Source organism: Lactuca serriola, chromosome 2 (assembly GCF_051521515.1).
Source record: "Lactuca serriola cultivar US96UC23 chromosome 2, Lser_US96UC23_V15, whole genome shotgun sequence".
Classification (NCBI taxonomy): domain Eukaryota; kingdom Viridiplantae; phylum Streptophyta; class Magnoliopsida; order Asterales; family Asteraceae; genus Lactuca; species Lactuca serriola.
The window spans coordinates 42,164,957-42,181,591 of NC_136409.1; the positions used below are offsets into that span (position 1 = coordinate 42,164,957).

The 16,635-nt window shown below is 39.8% G+C and overlaps 1 protein-coding gene across 1 annotated transcript; it reads right to left on the bottom strand.

The window, feature by feature from the left end:
• Positions 1–4,571: 4,571 nt before the first annotated feature.
• LOC145089191 (uncharacterized) lies at positions 4,572–4,997 on the bottom strand. The gene has a single exon (XM_079027664.1). The coding sequence runs from the start codon at positions 4,995–4,997 to the stop codon at positions 4,572–4,574; it is 426 nt and encodes a 141-aa protein (XP_078883790.1).
• Between the last annotated feature and the right edge of the window lie 11,638 nt (positions 4,998–16,635).

Genomic DNA, 16,635 nt, shown 5'->3' on the forward strand with positions numbered 1-16,635 from the left:
TTGTGTGAAACATTTGAGGCATCACAATTGGGGTGCTAGGCTATCAAGGTTTTTCAAGGAATCAAATCAACTACAAGGCATGTAATTCTAGCCATCTTTTATGATTGAAGTTCCCCATGTATGCTAGATAGGTTCATGAACCTTGGAAAAAGTATTTTGCATGCATTTTAGACAAAAATAGATCCAAGGTTTCTAGGGTTGCATGTACACCTTAGGAGTGTTAGAATGCTCAAAACCCATCACGCATATGCATGGAGTCAAAACTACCTTCAAGATGACATCTTTATGCATCAAACCCGCTTAAGGAGCTTATATATAGCAATTTTAATCTTTGGAGTTGATTAACTTACAAGAGAAGGTCCAAAAGCCAAAAAGGGACTCCATAACCAAAACCCTAGCTCAAACAATCAAAAGAGATGACAAGGTCATGACTTTATACCTCCAGAATTTCTTCTAGATGAACTAGATGCAGGATCTGAAATCTCAAAGACACCCAAAGCTTGTTCACCACCTTCACCTTCTTGAATGATTCTAAAATGGCCACCAACACACTTTCTCAGCTCAAGAATCACACTCACAAGGAAATATGTGGTTGAGGGACAAAATGAGGCTATGGAGGCAGATTAGGGTTTCGTCTAAAGGACTTAAGGACGTTTAAATAGGTCTCAAGCCTGAAAATTAGGGTTTAGTCTTCAGTCACGTACGCCCCATGTACACTTGGTACGCCCAGCGTACATGGCCAGCCTCCACGAGCACTCATCCCATAGTACACTAAGCGTACTCCTCAAGTACGCCCAACGTACGAGAGGACCAAATTGCCATAAATTTTCATACTAAGCGGAAGAAGTGAAATTACCTTAATTTTGATCATTACACTCGAAGAGGGAACTATAGCTCTCTATCATACCCCCAAACCGGAAACGGAGGAAACGTTCAAGGGCGGAGGACGTCATGTTCAGTATCATAACCAGAGTGAAGAAAGTAAACACAACCATCATAAATATAATTTAAAAGGTTACATCATTGCAAAATACATGTTTCCAAATAAATTACATATGATGTCAAAATAGTTCAAAAGGAATCTATGCTTAGCGTCTTCAAAAAGTCTTGTGGTTACCTATATTACTGATTACTTGAGAATACAAGTTGTTTTTGAAAGAGTATCAGCATTAAAGCTGGTGAGTTCATAAGCAATTTATGAACGAAAAATGAATGTTCTTCCTTAAATGTTGTTACGCGTTTGTTTCCAGAAAATCCAATATTTTCTAAAAGGTTTATTGTAGTCTTAACTGAACCAAGACTTAGTATATGTAAGTAAATCATCATACTTATATGTGGTTTTATATGTAAACAAAACTCCTTTTTGTGAAATCCTTAAATTCCCGTGAATGGCGTGTTTGTTAATTTCCCATGTGAGTTGTTATAACCATACTATGACTCGAAGACCTCGTACTCGATGTTCTTCAAGAGTCGGAATGTTATGACACTTGTCACCCCAGACCTGCCGGTCTAGCTGTTGCATGCAGCTCAGGTGCGGGTTGTCAAACCCAATATAGATCTATACACAACTATCACGCTCTCCCTACAACAGATTATGGATATAACTACATGACTTTTTTGTTGTACTAAAGACTACTCCGAAGATGAATGTCTTACAAATTTATTCATTAACATGTTCACGTAGTTTCTAATAAAATACTCGCTTTGTAAATCGATAGTATTATCATTTGGGGTGTCCAAACTATACCTATTATAGTTTTATCAAAATGTGTTATGCTGTAAATGAAAAAGAGTCTACTATGTCCGTAAACTCAGAGAGTTTGGAAAAAGAGTCTACTATGTCCACAAATTTTCTTATAATTTTTGGTAGTCTCAAACCAGTGTGAAATTGTTCATTTTCGCAACTTGGTCCGATTTCGTTGCTGCAGTGATAGGAAGTTTTGTAAAAATCACCAAACATTTTAAGAAAATTGTATGTAGATGTGCAAGTAGTCATTTTAAAGGTATAAACCTGAATTATTTGAATATTGAACAGTTTTAAAAAATATTAAGTTTAAGTTGGGTAAAACAGTTCGTGAACAGGCCACAACTTTTCTTTTGTAAGGTGTCAAGTTAAGTTTCAAATATGTTTTGGTGTTTTAACTTGTATTCCCCCCCCCCCCCCCCCTTGAAAACTAAAGAAAACTAGAAAATGTTGGGGTATGAACTCACCTTGAGGTGATATGAGAAGTGTGTATGATTGAAATGAGCAAGTAAATCAAGAAATCCTCCAGGGATTTCTTTATATAGAAGGTTGTTGGAGCAACTCTTGAGTTTGAAGTGATGTGTGCATTGGTTTGTGTGATGTGGATAAGGTGGTAAGTGAGAGGGTGACACATGGAAGGCAAGTGGGCACACTTGACCCACTTATGCGGTAAATATCCTCTTAATAGAAAATAATGATTTTTAATTAATAAATCCTTGAAAAATATATAAAATATGAGTTTCGGGGGTTAAAAATGGTAAAAATATGAATTTAGTGAAAAAATCCCGTCAAAAACATCAAAAATGCTTTAACAGGCGAAAGTAGTCAAAAATCAGCTTTAGGGACCAAACCTGCGAGGTTCGGCTCTAAGAAGCTAAGAACCGAGAGAGGAGGAAGAAGGAACCGAGAGGGAACCAAGAAGACCGAAGGTGCCAGAGAGAGGAGGGACCGAAGCTCGGTCTCGGCTGCTGTCTGCGAGGCTCAGTCAGAGAGGCTTCTAATAGGCTCGGTTCTGACATGAGGTTCTACTCCTAAGAGGTTCGGCTCTTAAGAGGTTCAGGTCCTAAGAGGTTCAGCTCCTAAGAGGAGTTTCAGTCCTAACTAGCTGTTTTTCAATATAACTCACCGATTCGAGCGGTTTTTGGTCAATTTACGGGTCAAGATGTCCCGGTTGACTTTAAAAAGTTTGAGAGAGATTTGGGAGAGATTGGGTGAGATTTGAGAGAGATTCACTTTTATCCATTTTTATCGAATAATCTTGCAATGCAAGGCCTGCGGACCCTGTTATACTTCGTTTATGATTATTTTAAGTCCCCAAAAGGGTCTAATGTCGTGTTTTGAAGCATTTAACCCCTTTCTTAGGGTTTCACATTGATAAACACATTGATTTACCGAGATACTCGAATTCTTGACATACAAATGTACGTTTTCATAGAATAACTTTTAATCATACAAGTATTATACAAGATTGACCGGTTTGACTTGTTGAGTTGACTTTGACTTATTGACTTTGACTTTGACTTTTTGACTTTGACTTTGACTTTTTGACTTTGACTTTGACTTGAATTTGACGGTTGTCACATTATCCCCCCGTTAAAGGGAATTTCGTCCCAAAATTTGCATTTTTGAGAGGGACTTCAAGGGTTAGGGAATAGATGTGGATACTTTTGCTTCATTTGATCCTCACGTTCCCATGTAAATTCGGGTCCTCACTTGGCGTTCCAGCGGACCTTTACGATGAGGATGCGACTTTGTTTCGTCGATTTGACCTCTCGATCCATGATTTCAACAGGTTCCTCTATGAAGTGGAGGTTCTCATTGATCTCAATTTCTTCCAAAGGAATGACAAGGGTCTCATCAAACAAACATTTCTTTAAGTTCGACACATGAAAGGTAGGGTGCACGTTGCTGAGTTCCTGTGGTAATCGAAGCTTGTCTGCCACTGGGCCATTCCTGGAGAGGATTTGGAATGGACCGATATACCTTGGATTCAACTTCCCACGTTTTCCAAAACGTATTAATCCCTTCCAAGGTGATACTTTCAGTAGTACTCGATCTCCAACTTGGAACTCCAAAGGCTTCCAACTTTTATCGGCGTAGCTCTTTTGTCGGTCTTGTGAAGCCTTCATCCGTTCTCGAATTTGGACGATCTTTTCTGTTATTTCCCTTATGATCTCCGGGCCAATGAGTGTGCTGGTAGGAACTTGTCCTTTTGCTAGTTGCGTATCACCCACTTCAGCCCAGCATAGGGGTGATCTGCACTTACGACCATAGAGGGCTTCGAATGGAGCAACCTTGATGCTAGTGTGATAACTATTATTGTATGAGAATTCGATAAGGGGTAGGTGAGCGTCCCACGCTTTACCAAAGTCCATCACACAAGCTCTTAGCATGTCCTCTAACATTTGAATGGTCCTTTGACTCTGCCCGTCGGTCTGTGGATGGTAGGCTGTACTCATGTCCAGCCTAGTTCCCATAGCTTTCTGCAATGACTGCCAGAATCGTGACTTGAGCCGACTATTTCTATCGGAGATAATGGATATCGGTACCCCGTGAAGTCGCACAACTTCTTTAATGTAGATCCTTGTCAGTTTCTCCATTTTGTCGGTTTCCTTTATTGGTGGGAAGTGAGCAGATTTGGTTAATCTGTCGACGATTACCCAAATGGCGTCAATTCCACCCGTTGTCTTAGGTAACTTGGTAATGAAGTCCATTGTAATTCGCTCCCACTTCCACTCAGGTATCACTGGCTATTGAAGTAGTCCCGAGGGCTTCTGATACTCTACCTTAACCTTTGCACAAGTCAGACACTTGTCCACGAAGGTAGCTATTCGGCTTTCATGTTCGACCACCAATACAGCTTCTTGAGATCTAAATACATCTTGTCTGAGCCGGGATGCACAGAGTAACGAGTTTTGTGAGCTTCATTCATGACAACATCCATGAATCCACCAAATTTCAGTGTCCAGATCAGGTTCATGAGACAACGAACTCCGTCATCCCTGACTTCAAGATTTTTGTCCATTCCTCTCAACACTTCACCTGCCACGTTCTCTAGTTTTAAGGCTTCTTCTTGTGCCTCCTTGATTTGTGTGGATAGGTGTGAATGTATGGTCATGGTTAGTGCCTTTACTCGGCAGCCAAAGTATTCCTTTCTGCTTAACGCGTTTGCAACCACGTTGGCTTTTCCTGGGTGATAACGAATCTCGCATTCATAATCGTTTAGAAATTCTACCCATCGTCTTTGCCTCATGTTGAGTTCTTTTTGGTTGAGGATATGATGAAGGCTTTTATGATCGGTGAAGATAGTGCACTTGATGCCGTAGAGGTAATGCCTCCAGATTTTTAGGGCGAAAACTACCGCTCCTAGTTCGAGATCGTGCGTTGTATAGTTTACCTCGTGCGTCTTCATCTGTCTTGAGGCGTTGGAAATGACCTTTCCTCGTTGCATTAACACACATCCCAAACCTTGGTTTGATGCATCGTAATAAACCACAAAGTCCTCTGTTCCCTCTGGTAGGGACAAGATCGGAGCACTACACAGGGCTCGTTTCAGCGTTTGGAACGCAGCCTCTTGCTTTTCCCCCCAGGCAAAGGTCACTCCTTTTTGAGTCAAGGTGGTGAGATGTTTTGGGATTTTGTAAAAGTTTTGGATGAATTTTCGATAGTAACCGGCGAGTCCTAAAAATTGACGGATTTATGTGGGTGTTCTTGGTGCTGCCCAACTTTTGATTGCCTTGATCTTTGAAGGGTCCACATGTATTCCTTCCTTGCTGACTACATGTCCGAGGAAATCCACTTCTTGAATCCAGAACTCGCACTTTGAGAATTTTGCGTACAATTTCTCCGCCCTTAGTGTTTCCAGGACTTGACGTAAATGTTGGCTATGTTCTTCCTCACTTCGGGAGTAGACTAGTATATCATCAATGAAAATGATCACGAACTTGTCTAAGTAAGGTCGACACACCCTATTCATCAGGTTCAAAAACACGGCGGGTGCATTTGTTAAGCCGAAGGGCATCACTACAAACTCGTAATGACCATAGCTTGTTCTGAAGGCTGTATTAGGAATATCCTCCTCTTGAACACGTAATTGGTGGTACCTTGATCTAAGGTCAATCTTCGAGAAGAAACTTACTCCTTGCAGCTAGTCAAAGAGGTCATCGATTCGAGGCAAAGGGTATCGGTTTTTAATGGTGAGTTTGTTTAGTTCGTGCTAGTCAATGCACATGCGGAACGTCCCATCCTTCTTTTTGACGAACAAGACTGGTGCTCCCCAAGGTGAGAAGCTTGGCCTTATGAAGCCTTTGCTTAGCAGTTCGTTCAACTGACTAGACAATTCTTGCATTTCGACTGGGGCTAGACGGTATGGCGATTTGGTTACAGGAGTAGCTCCAGGAATTAGGTCGATTCGGAATTCAACTTGTCTAGCAGGGGGCACTCCTGGAAGGTCTTCTGGGAATACGACAGGGAATTTACAGACCTCCGAAATGTCCTTTATGTTTTTAGCTTCTCGATTCTTGTCTACGAAGTTGGCTAGGAAGGTGTGGTACTCCTTGCGGAGGTACTTTTGGGCCTTGACACACGAAATGATCTGAAAGTTTGAGCTAGGCTTGTCGCCATAGACGATGAGAGTTTCACCACTTGGCAGATTAAGGCGAACGACCTTTTCGTGACATAGGATTTTAGCATGGTGAGGGCACAGCCAATCCATGCCAATGATGACATCAAAACTTTTTATGGTGACCGGCATAAGGTCAATTTGGAAAGAGTGATTCTTTAGGGTGAGGGTACACCCGATGTAAATGTCGTTAGTGTTCTCTGTTTTTCCGTTAGCCATCTCTACGGTGAATGTATCTTTTAGTGTTTGTGGTTTTTGTTTAAGCAAGCGTTTAAATTGATGGTTCACGAAGCTTTTCTCCGCGCCACTATCGAAAAGAATGCATGCATATGTATTGTTGAGGAGAAACATACCGGTGACCACAGTTGGGTCTGCAACTACTTCCTCATGACCTATCGCCAGAACTCTGCCCACTCCACCAGGGTTAGGGTTTCTTGCCTTTGGGCAGTTTCGCTTGAAGTGTCTTGCCTCTCCACAACCATAGCAGTTTTGACTTGCTCTGGCGTTGGCAGCTTGTGCGTTTTGTTGGACTGGAACTTTACAAAATCAAGCGGTGTGCCCCTTTTTGTTACAGTTGGTGCAATGTATTTCACGGAAAGCGCCATTGTGGTGAAAATTGAATTTGTTGCACTTTGGTAGGTTCCCGACGTATTGCCTTATCGGAGTTGGGTTGGCAGTAGTTGTGGCGGCGTTCACAACAACCACTTGTTGCTTTTTGGCAGGGTCTTGAACAGATTGACCCTTCTTCTTGTTCCAGAACTTCCTTTTGTTATTTCCCCCTTTAGCTTGCTCGGAGGTGGTTGTCACAGTGCCATGACTAGATTTATGGTCAATGAGTTGATGTGCCAGTTCTTTGGCACTGTCAAAGGTAGTTGGATTTGAGGCCAATATGTTTCCTTGAAGTTGGGAAGATAGTCCCCGAATGTATATTTTGACCTTCTTGCTTTCCGATGGAACCATCGCTGGACACAGTATGGCTAGATCACTAAACCTTGAGGTATAAGAAAGGATGTCGGAGCCTGTCATTTTGAGACCCCAAAGCTCCTCTTCCAACTTTTGTATCTCGCCCCTTGGGCAGTACTCCTTCATCAACATGGTTTTCAAGTCTTCCCATGTTATCGAGTTAGCCACCGGAAGTTTCAATGTCTTGACGTGGCCATTCCACCAGGTGAGTGCCCTTTCAGAGAATGTGCATGCTACAAACTTGACCTTGTTTGCTTTAAGGCATGCACATATTTCAAAGACGGATTCGGTCTTCTCGAACCATTGAAGCAATGCTATGACACCTCCGCTCCCATTGAAAGTTCTAGGTTTGGAATTAGTAAAGTCTTTGTAGGTACACTCTCTCGAGCGTCTCTGGCTGTCCCCGTTGTCAGAATTTGTGGCACCATTGCTTACACCACCCGCATTTTTGGTGGTTGTTTAGGATATGGCGGCCGCTACTGCAGCTATTATGGCCGCCTAGAACATTACCAGGTCGAACTGAGGAGGTGGTGGCGGTGGTGGTGCTGCAATTCCTGTGGCACCGCCGCATCTAGGATTTCTACGAGATGGCATTTTCTGCCATATCAAGAATGAAAAGACAATAAGTCTTTGACAACACTCACAAGTCGAGAGTTAAAAACTAAACATTATTAGTTCTTTAAATGCATCAAGATTCCGACTTGAATTGTATGAATCCATCCATACTAGAGGTCTATAGATAATGGTATATAGACTTTATGAATTTTGATAGTTTTGATTCTCCTGAGATGTTTGTGATAGAACCCATACCGGGCCCGCCTAACAATCATTTGATGTATCATATTTACATATAATTAAGCTTAAGTAGGCTTTCGAATTCAATGGTTCTGCCCTGGGCCCACAACCAAACAAGGAACAGGATCCAAGGCGGAACCAACATTTTCTAGGTCAACATGGTCTAAATTATATGTAACCTGGATTCATACATCAAACAATCAAAAATCGGACACCAGTAAATTTTTAATCTGAAAATAATCTTTGTTATGAACTTGATGTAACATTCCCAATAAAACAAATAGCGTGTCAATTTCATTGATATAACCTGGTATACAATATTTGGAAAAATTTGACCCTATAAGGGTCTAGGCTACATCAATGCATGGAAAATTTTTGACCGCCTAACAGACCCCGGAAGTGTAAACACTTAAATTGCGGGATCGGACATAGAGTACTAGAAAATAATAGTAATATTTATCCGTAAAACTAGATTAAACTGAAGCGAGCAGTGCATGCACTACTTGCGGCGGTTGAAGCTCTGCTGATCACAAAATGAAGACACGCAGTTCCTCATTTTGGCTCTGGATTCAACCGCCTGGCGTTCTGCGTCTGTCAGACATCCTTCTAGAGTAGCTCGGTGTTCTCGGAGTTCTTATACTTCAGTTCGGTTCGCGGTTATCTCCCGTCGAAGAAGCTCGGTGCGGTCTCGAGTTCGATCGTGGTCATCATCCAACCGGTGAATACGAACGGAGTTGACTTGGCTGGTGGCACCAACTTCCATGAGATGTCGGGTGTTAACTCTTGTTTGCTCTTCGTGGCGTGTGACACGGTGAACTATGACATGGAGGGCTCGGTCGGCTGACCCTCCTCTGCTAAGATCGTAGAAACCCCGTTGCATGCCATAGGGAGGTCGTTGACCTTGCTCTCGGCTCCATCGATGTATAGTTTCAGCCCATTGGGGCGTCGGGGCCTGGTAGTGTTGTGGAGGAATAGGGGTAGGGTGTGGATTGTAAACTTTGGATTCCGAAACGGTTCCATTTAAGTCTTCTTCTTCTTCTTCTCCGTTTACTGATTCTTCCTCTTCCATGGGTTCTTCATCCTCCATGGGTTCCTCATCCTCCATGGGTTACTCTTCAGAATCTTCCTCTGGGTCTTCCTCAATCCAACCAGCATTCCCTTGGTTGGGGAAGTAGGGGTCACCCGGCAAATGAAATCCTGCCATCGCGCCTCGACGAGAATAGGGATGAGAAGGATGTCGCGACAAATTTTGGTACAGGAAGTTAGTTATCGGAATTTATAATGTGATTCATTATGGTTTTTTTGTTAAAATACTCCTATAGTACTTTTATGTTTGCTTCTCGAGATTTTTGGTAAGTTGAAGACTTGTTGCTCATCATGATCCTTCTTCGGCATACATTGGTCATACCTTGGCTAAATATAGTTGATCAGGCTATATTCATCCAAGGTCTCACTACATACCCCAAAGCTAGATCATGGTGTCCAACTTGTCTCAATACTTTTATGTTATTTCCATTGTGATACTGAACTAGTGAGTGCGATTATACGAATACTTTTATAAAAATACGAATTTTTATTTTTGAAAGGCTACGTCAGAGAATTTTTGTCTCGTTGTATTTATAGTTTGTATATCTTATGTGGTTCGATATACTTAGTTAATTATAAACAAAGATCTAATACCAATCTGTCACACCCCCAAACCGGAAACGGCGGAAACGTTCGGGGGCGGAGGACATCATGCTCAGTATCATAACCATAGTGAAGAAAGTAAACACAACCATCATAAATATAATTTAAAAGGTTACATCATTGCAAAATACATGTTTCCAAATAAATTACATATGATGTAAAAATAGTTCAAAAGGAATCTACACCTTAGCGTCTTGTCTTCAAAAAGTCTTGTGGTTACCTGTATTACTGATTACCTGAGAATAGAAGTTGTTTTTGAAAGAGTATCAGCATTAAAGCTGGTGAGTTCATAAGCAATTTATGAATGAAAAATGAATGTTGTTCATTAAAGTTTGTTATGAGTTTGTTTCCAGAAAATCCAATATTTTCTAAAAGGATTATTGTAGTCTTAACTGAACAAAGACTTAGTATATGTAAGTAAAATCATCATACTTATATGTGGCTTTAAATGTAAATAAAACTCCTTTTTGTGAAATCCTTAAATTCCCGTGAACGGCGTGTTTGTTAATTTCTCATGTGAGTTGTTATAACCATACTATGACTCAAAGACCTCGTACTCGACGTTCTTCAAGCGTCGGAATGTTATGACACTTGTCACCCCAGACCTGTCGGTCTAGCTGTTGCAAGCAGCTCAGGTGCAGGTTGTCAAACCCAATATAGATATATACACAACTATCACGCTCTCCCTACAAGAGATTCTGGCTATAACTACAGGACTTTTCTGTTGTACTAAAGAGTACTCCAAAGATGAATGTCTCACAAATTTATTCATGAACATGTTCACGTAGTTTGTAATAAAATACTCGCTTTGTAAATCGATAGTATTATCATTTGGGGTGTCCAAACTATACCTATTATAGTTTTATCAAAATGTTTTATGTTGTAAATGAAACCTTGTTATGCATGACCTTGTATTTCAATAAAATGACATTGAAAATGCTAAGTATAAAATCTTACACACCTTGCTCAGCATGTTACAAGGTGTGAATAACTCTTAAACTTGTTTTAAAAATTTAAAACTTAACTGTCAATATTTTAGATTATTTATAGACAAATCATCGTAAGTCTAAAACTAAATCCGTAAACTCGTAGATTTGGCAAAAGAGTCTACTATGTCCAAAAATTTTCTTATAATTTTTGGTAGTCTCGAACCAGTGTCAAAATGTTCATTTTTGCAACCTGGTCTGATTTCATTGCTGCAGTGATAGGCAGTTTCGTAAAAATCACCAAAAATTGTAGAAAAATCATATGGAGATGTGCAACTAGTCATTTTAAAGGTATAAACCTGAACTATTTGAATATTGAACAGTTTTGAAAAATATTAAGTTTAAGTTGGGTAAAATAGTTCTTGAACAGGTCACAACTTTTCTGTTGTAAGCTGTCGTGTTAAGTTTCAAATATGTTTTGGTGTTTTAACTTGTATTCCCCCCCCCCCCCCCTGAAAACTAAAGAAAACTAGAAAATGTAGGGTTATGAACTCACCTTGAGTGATTCTTGGAAGAGTGGAAGGTCGAATACGAGGAGTATCAAGTCAAGAACACTTGGTGAACATGTGAGACTTTGGATGATCCTAACAACAATTTTTGGTGTTAAGATATGAGTCAATGATCCAAGAGTGTTATGAAATTCTAGAATGACACTTGAGTTTAGATGGAATACTTACCAAAAAGTGGAGTAGCAACTCAAGAACACTTGCAAAAGGTTGTGGAAAGTAGAGAGAAAGAAGCTTTCTTGAGGTGATATGAGAAGTGTGTATGTTTGAAATGAGCAAGTAAATCAAGAAATCCTCCAGGGATTTCTTTATATAGAAGATTTTTGGAGTAACTTGTGAGTTTGAAGTGATTAGTGCATTGGTTTGTGTGATGTGGATACGGTGGCAAGTGAGAGGGTGACACATGGAAGGCAAGTGGGCACACTTGACCCACTTGTGGGGTAAATATCGTCTAAATATAAAATAATGATTTTTAATTAATAAATCCTTGAGAAATTAATAAAATATGAGTTTTGGGGATTAAAAATAGTAAAAATATGAATTTGGTGAAAAAATCCCGTCAAAAACGTCAAAATGGGTTTAACATGCGAAAGTAGTCAAAAATCAGCTTTAGGGACCGAACCTGCGAAGTTCGGCTCTAAGAAGCTAAGAACCGAGAGAGGAGGAAGAAGGAACCGAGAGGGAACCGAGAAGACCAAAGGTGCGAGGGGGAGGAGGGACTGAAGCTCGGTCTCGACTGCTGTCTGCGAGGCTCGGTCCGAGAGGCTTCTGACAAGCTCGGTTCTGACAGGAGGTTCTGCTCCTAAGAGGTTCGGCTCCTAAGAGGAGTTTCGGTCCTAACTAGCTGTTTTTCGATATAACTCACCGATTCGAGTGGTTTTTGGTCAATTTAAGTTTTGGGATGATCCGGTTGACTATAAAAAGTTTGAGAGAGATTTGGGAGAGATTTGTGAGAGATTTGAGAGAGATTCACTTTTAGCCATTTTTATCGAATAATCTTGCAATGCAAGGCCCGTCGACCCCGTTATACTTCGTTTATGATTATTTTAAGTCCCCAAAAGGGTCCAATGTCGTGTTTTGATGTGTTTAACCCCCTTCGTAGGGTTTCACATTGATAAACACATAGATTTACCGAGACACTCGAATTATTGACATACAAATGTACGTTTTCATACAATAACTTTTAATCATACAAGTATTATACAAGATTGACCGGTTTGACTTGTTGACTTGACTTTGACTTTGACTTGTTGACTTTGACTTTGACTTGAATTTGACGGTTGTCACACTCTAGGTCGATAAAACTCGAGGATCTCTGTCTTGATCATGCTCAAGTACCAAGACTATTGAACCTGCTCCAAATGAAGAAGGTTCAACGCAAAATTGAACTTCTGGTGTGACATCTCCAATTTCACGGCCAGAAAAGACCGATTTGTTTATGCTTTGTTTTTAAAATTAGAGTAATCGTTTAAAGAAAATTGTTGCGGAATTTGTTCCCAAAATAAAATATGATAAAATTTTATCAAAGCATTTCTTAAAGAAAAATATTTTCATTATATAACAAAATCTCGGGATGCCATGTTCCGATACAGACACATAAGCATAAACAGAACTTACATTTATTCACACTAATGATTTACATCTCCTTTAATCCCTCAGTGAAATATGTCTTCGTATTGATACCTGTGATACAAAGATAATTGAGTGGGTCAGGCTTGGGAACATGGTGAGCATATAGGGTTTTCAACCCACAATAATACATTTATTATTCAATCATCAAACAATCAACCCAAATACCCATCCCCATATCTCCTTTATTTCTTAAGGGTTTACCCTAAGAACCAATTATCCTTCATTCATTCATTCCTAAGGATTTACCTAAGGAATTGGCAAGAAGTCCATTGCTTCCAAAGTTTATCTATCTGATACTAAATCCATAGCTATCAGGCGCTAACTCCATAGTCACCAAGGTTTGCTCAACAGGCACAAAGTCACATCGTCACCAAGGTTTATCAAATAGGCATGAAGTCGCATCGTCACCAAGGCTTACTCAATAGGCACGAAGTCGCATCGACACCAAGGCTTACTCAATTGGCACGAAATCGCATCGTCACCAAGGCTTACTCAATAGGCACGAAGTCGCATCGTCACCAACTATTTCATCTACCCATGTTCTACCCAACATTTCGTAGATATAAATACAAACACAGCTTAAATCATTTAACACCCGTATAAAAACATCAATTCCAAGCCCATCTCAAATAGACAAATACTATATAACACATAGCATGTATTTCATAGCTAATACTTTATATTTATGTGTTAGAAGAAAGTAACTATACACTCACTTGATCAGAAGATGATCGAACAGCGTTACGACTTGTAGAAGTAGTATTCTTCGGTGAAACTGGGAGATCTTCACAAAAAAAACGGGCTCCTCGCGGGCAGAGCTTTGACTCGGAAATTTCACTTCTCGGGATCTTCGGGGCTTCGGAACTTGCTTCGGGGCTCAGGAATGATACCGGGGCTTTGGGAATAGAGGCAAAAAAGAGAGAGAAAGGAGAATTTTTGGCAAAAAGATCGACAGCCTTCGACTTCTATTTATAAGGGCTGAAACCCCGAGTTACGTTGGGCGTAACCCCAAATTACACTGGGCGTAATCCTCCGTTGACATGTACGCTGGGTATACATCTAGGTTCGTTGGGCGTACCGGGTGGATAAGGCCGGATGAGTCACGGGTTTGGTATTATCCGATTTTATAATTAAATAAATATTTTTAATTATTAAAAAACTTCATAAATTCATATCTTCCACATATGAACTCCGTTTTCAAAGTTCTTTATATCCACGCGTAGGTGAGACTATGCTCTACAACTTTCGTTTAGACTCCGTCGGCTGATTTCGATTTTATTTTTATTATATTATTTTTAGTAGGATGGGACAAGAAAACTCTGTTATAAATTCATAACTTCTTCCTCCGACGTCTGTTTTCGTCTGTCTTTTTATCGTTGAAATACTATCAATGAGATCTTCGATTATCGTTTAGATTGTTTCGGCTAGAAACCACTCGATCTCAAATTCGAGTTTCAGGCTGCATACTTATAGCTGAAACTTAGAAAAATCATAACTTCCTCATACGAAGTCAGATTTGGGCGTTCTTTTTATGCACGCTCTCGGTTTAACTAATTATACAACATTCATTTAGATCACTAAGGCTAAATATCGTTTTATTGTAAATTCACATTTTACGTCATTCAGCGTCGTGCAGGTTCTGTCGCGAAACTTCGACAGGTCATAACTTCTTCATTATAACTCGGATTTTGGCGTTCTTTATATGTACGGAATCCTTGTAACATATACTACAACTTAGTTAAGATTAATCCTTCTAAATAATCTTCCATAAAAAGTCATTTTTGACGCTTATCGTCTCTAAATTGACTAGCCCTGATCTACGGACGTTACATCTGGTCCTCTGGGCATGAGCAAGTGAAGAAATAACCCTCCAAAAGAGATATCCACCTCATGGAAATGATCGGGTCCTTAAACCCGTCGAACTCCAGGGATTCATCTTGCTGAAGTTCTGGTATTGAACCATCCCCATCCCTAGAGTCCCGCAACAGTAACTACTACAATGGATGCGACAGTAACAGCCTTAGTAACGGTGGCGTATTGCTAATAAAAAAGCTTAATCATAGTGGTCTTGACAGACCTTAAGATCTCCGGGATCACCTCCCTAAATTCCATGATCACGTGAGTGGTGATCATCTCGTGAATATCATCATCCGTCAACCGTGGCCTCTCCGGGCCGTCAACTCCAGATCCCAAACCTCTAGTAATCACCATAGTGAAAAAAAACGAAAATACATCAGAAAATCCACAATTCATACTGCTACAACATTACAGAATCACTATATCCCTGGGGTTCGTAACTTCCTTGATACGCGTACGGGTCCTATGCTTCCAATAATAAGGGTCCTTGCTACCTTCCACACTTACCCATATTTGTCTCAAAGGATCACCACGGACCACCCAACAACCAAGTATGAAATACTATGCTACATGTACACCCTATACTCACCCTCTCAAGAGTGACTAATCATTCCTTATGTTTGCCTTCTACAAACCGCACACACTCAAGAAACTTTCACTAACCCTACAACCGCTCGTGTATGCTAATCATACGTAACCTTAGATTCGATAAACAGTCGAATAATTGATTCTAGCCTAAGCCCACAACCAGACAAGGAACACGAAATAAGGCTAAATCAAACATTTTCATCTTATAAAATTTTAGTTATGTACAACCGTGATGCACACACTAAGCAACCATAGTAATAATGTCAGTTCAACATAGAATATCAAAAAGTTCTCCTAGGCTATCATGCATCATAAATCAGGAAATTCTATCATGTAATCCTTGAAGATCCCTAGCCTATGAAAACATGCAATTCTATCATATTACCAATTCACAAAACAAGTGTGGGTATCTTGGGGAATACTTTCCTTGCCTCTGGCTGATTATACACATCACATCCTCTTCGATGATCGTTTAGAGTTAACTTCGAAAAATATTTTGCATATCCTTAGTTTGATTCTGGAATCACACAAGTGTTCATCCAATTCTCTTAAAATAGCACTATGATACCAACTTGTAACATCACAAAAAACATGATAAATTTTTTCATTTTTTAAAACATTTCCACAAACAAAAATATAATCAACCAGTCTTTCAAGACAAATCCAAAAACTCATATTACCAAAAATCTCTCAAAACATATAACAGTATGAGGATGTGTTCGGTCATGTGTTCGCCTTTCCCGAATCCTCTGTTGTACCTGAAACCATGAAACCAACAACTATAAGCCAATGCTTTGAGATTTCCCCTAAAGTACCACACACAACTATATATATATATATATATATATATATATATATATATATATATATATATATATATATATATATACTTTCCAATACTTACAATACATATACTTACAAATTCTTACATACAAATACTTACATACAAATTAAGACACTAAATACTTATGATCTCACCAGCTTCAAAGCTGATACTCGCTTTCAAAATTACTTGTATCCTCAGGTCATCATAGACAGGTACTGATGCAAGGAGAAAGGAAGATGGAGCTTGTTCAAGACTTATCTTTCATTTTGATTTATGCTTTAGTGTTTATCAAAATTTGACAGAACACATTTGTATAATAATTATATTATTAATGCAATGGATGATGTTGTTGCTTGTTTACTACTTTACATTGTTGTTGATATTATACATGACGTCCTCCGCCCCAGAACGTTTCCGCCGTTCTTGGT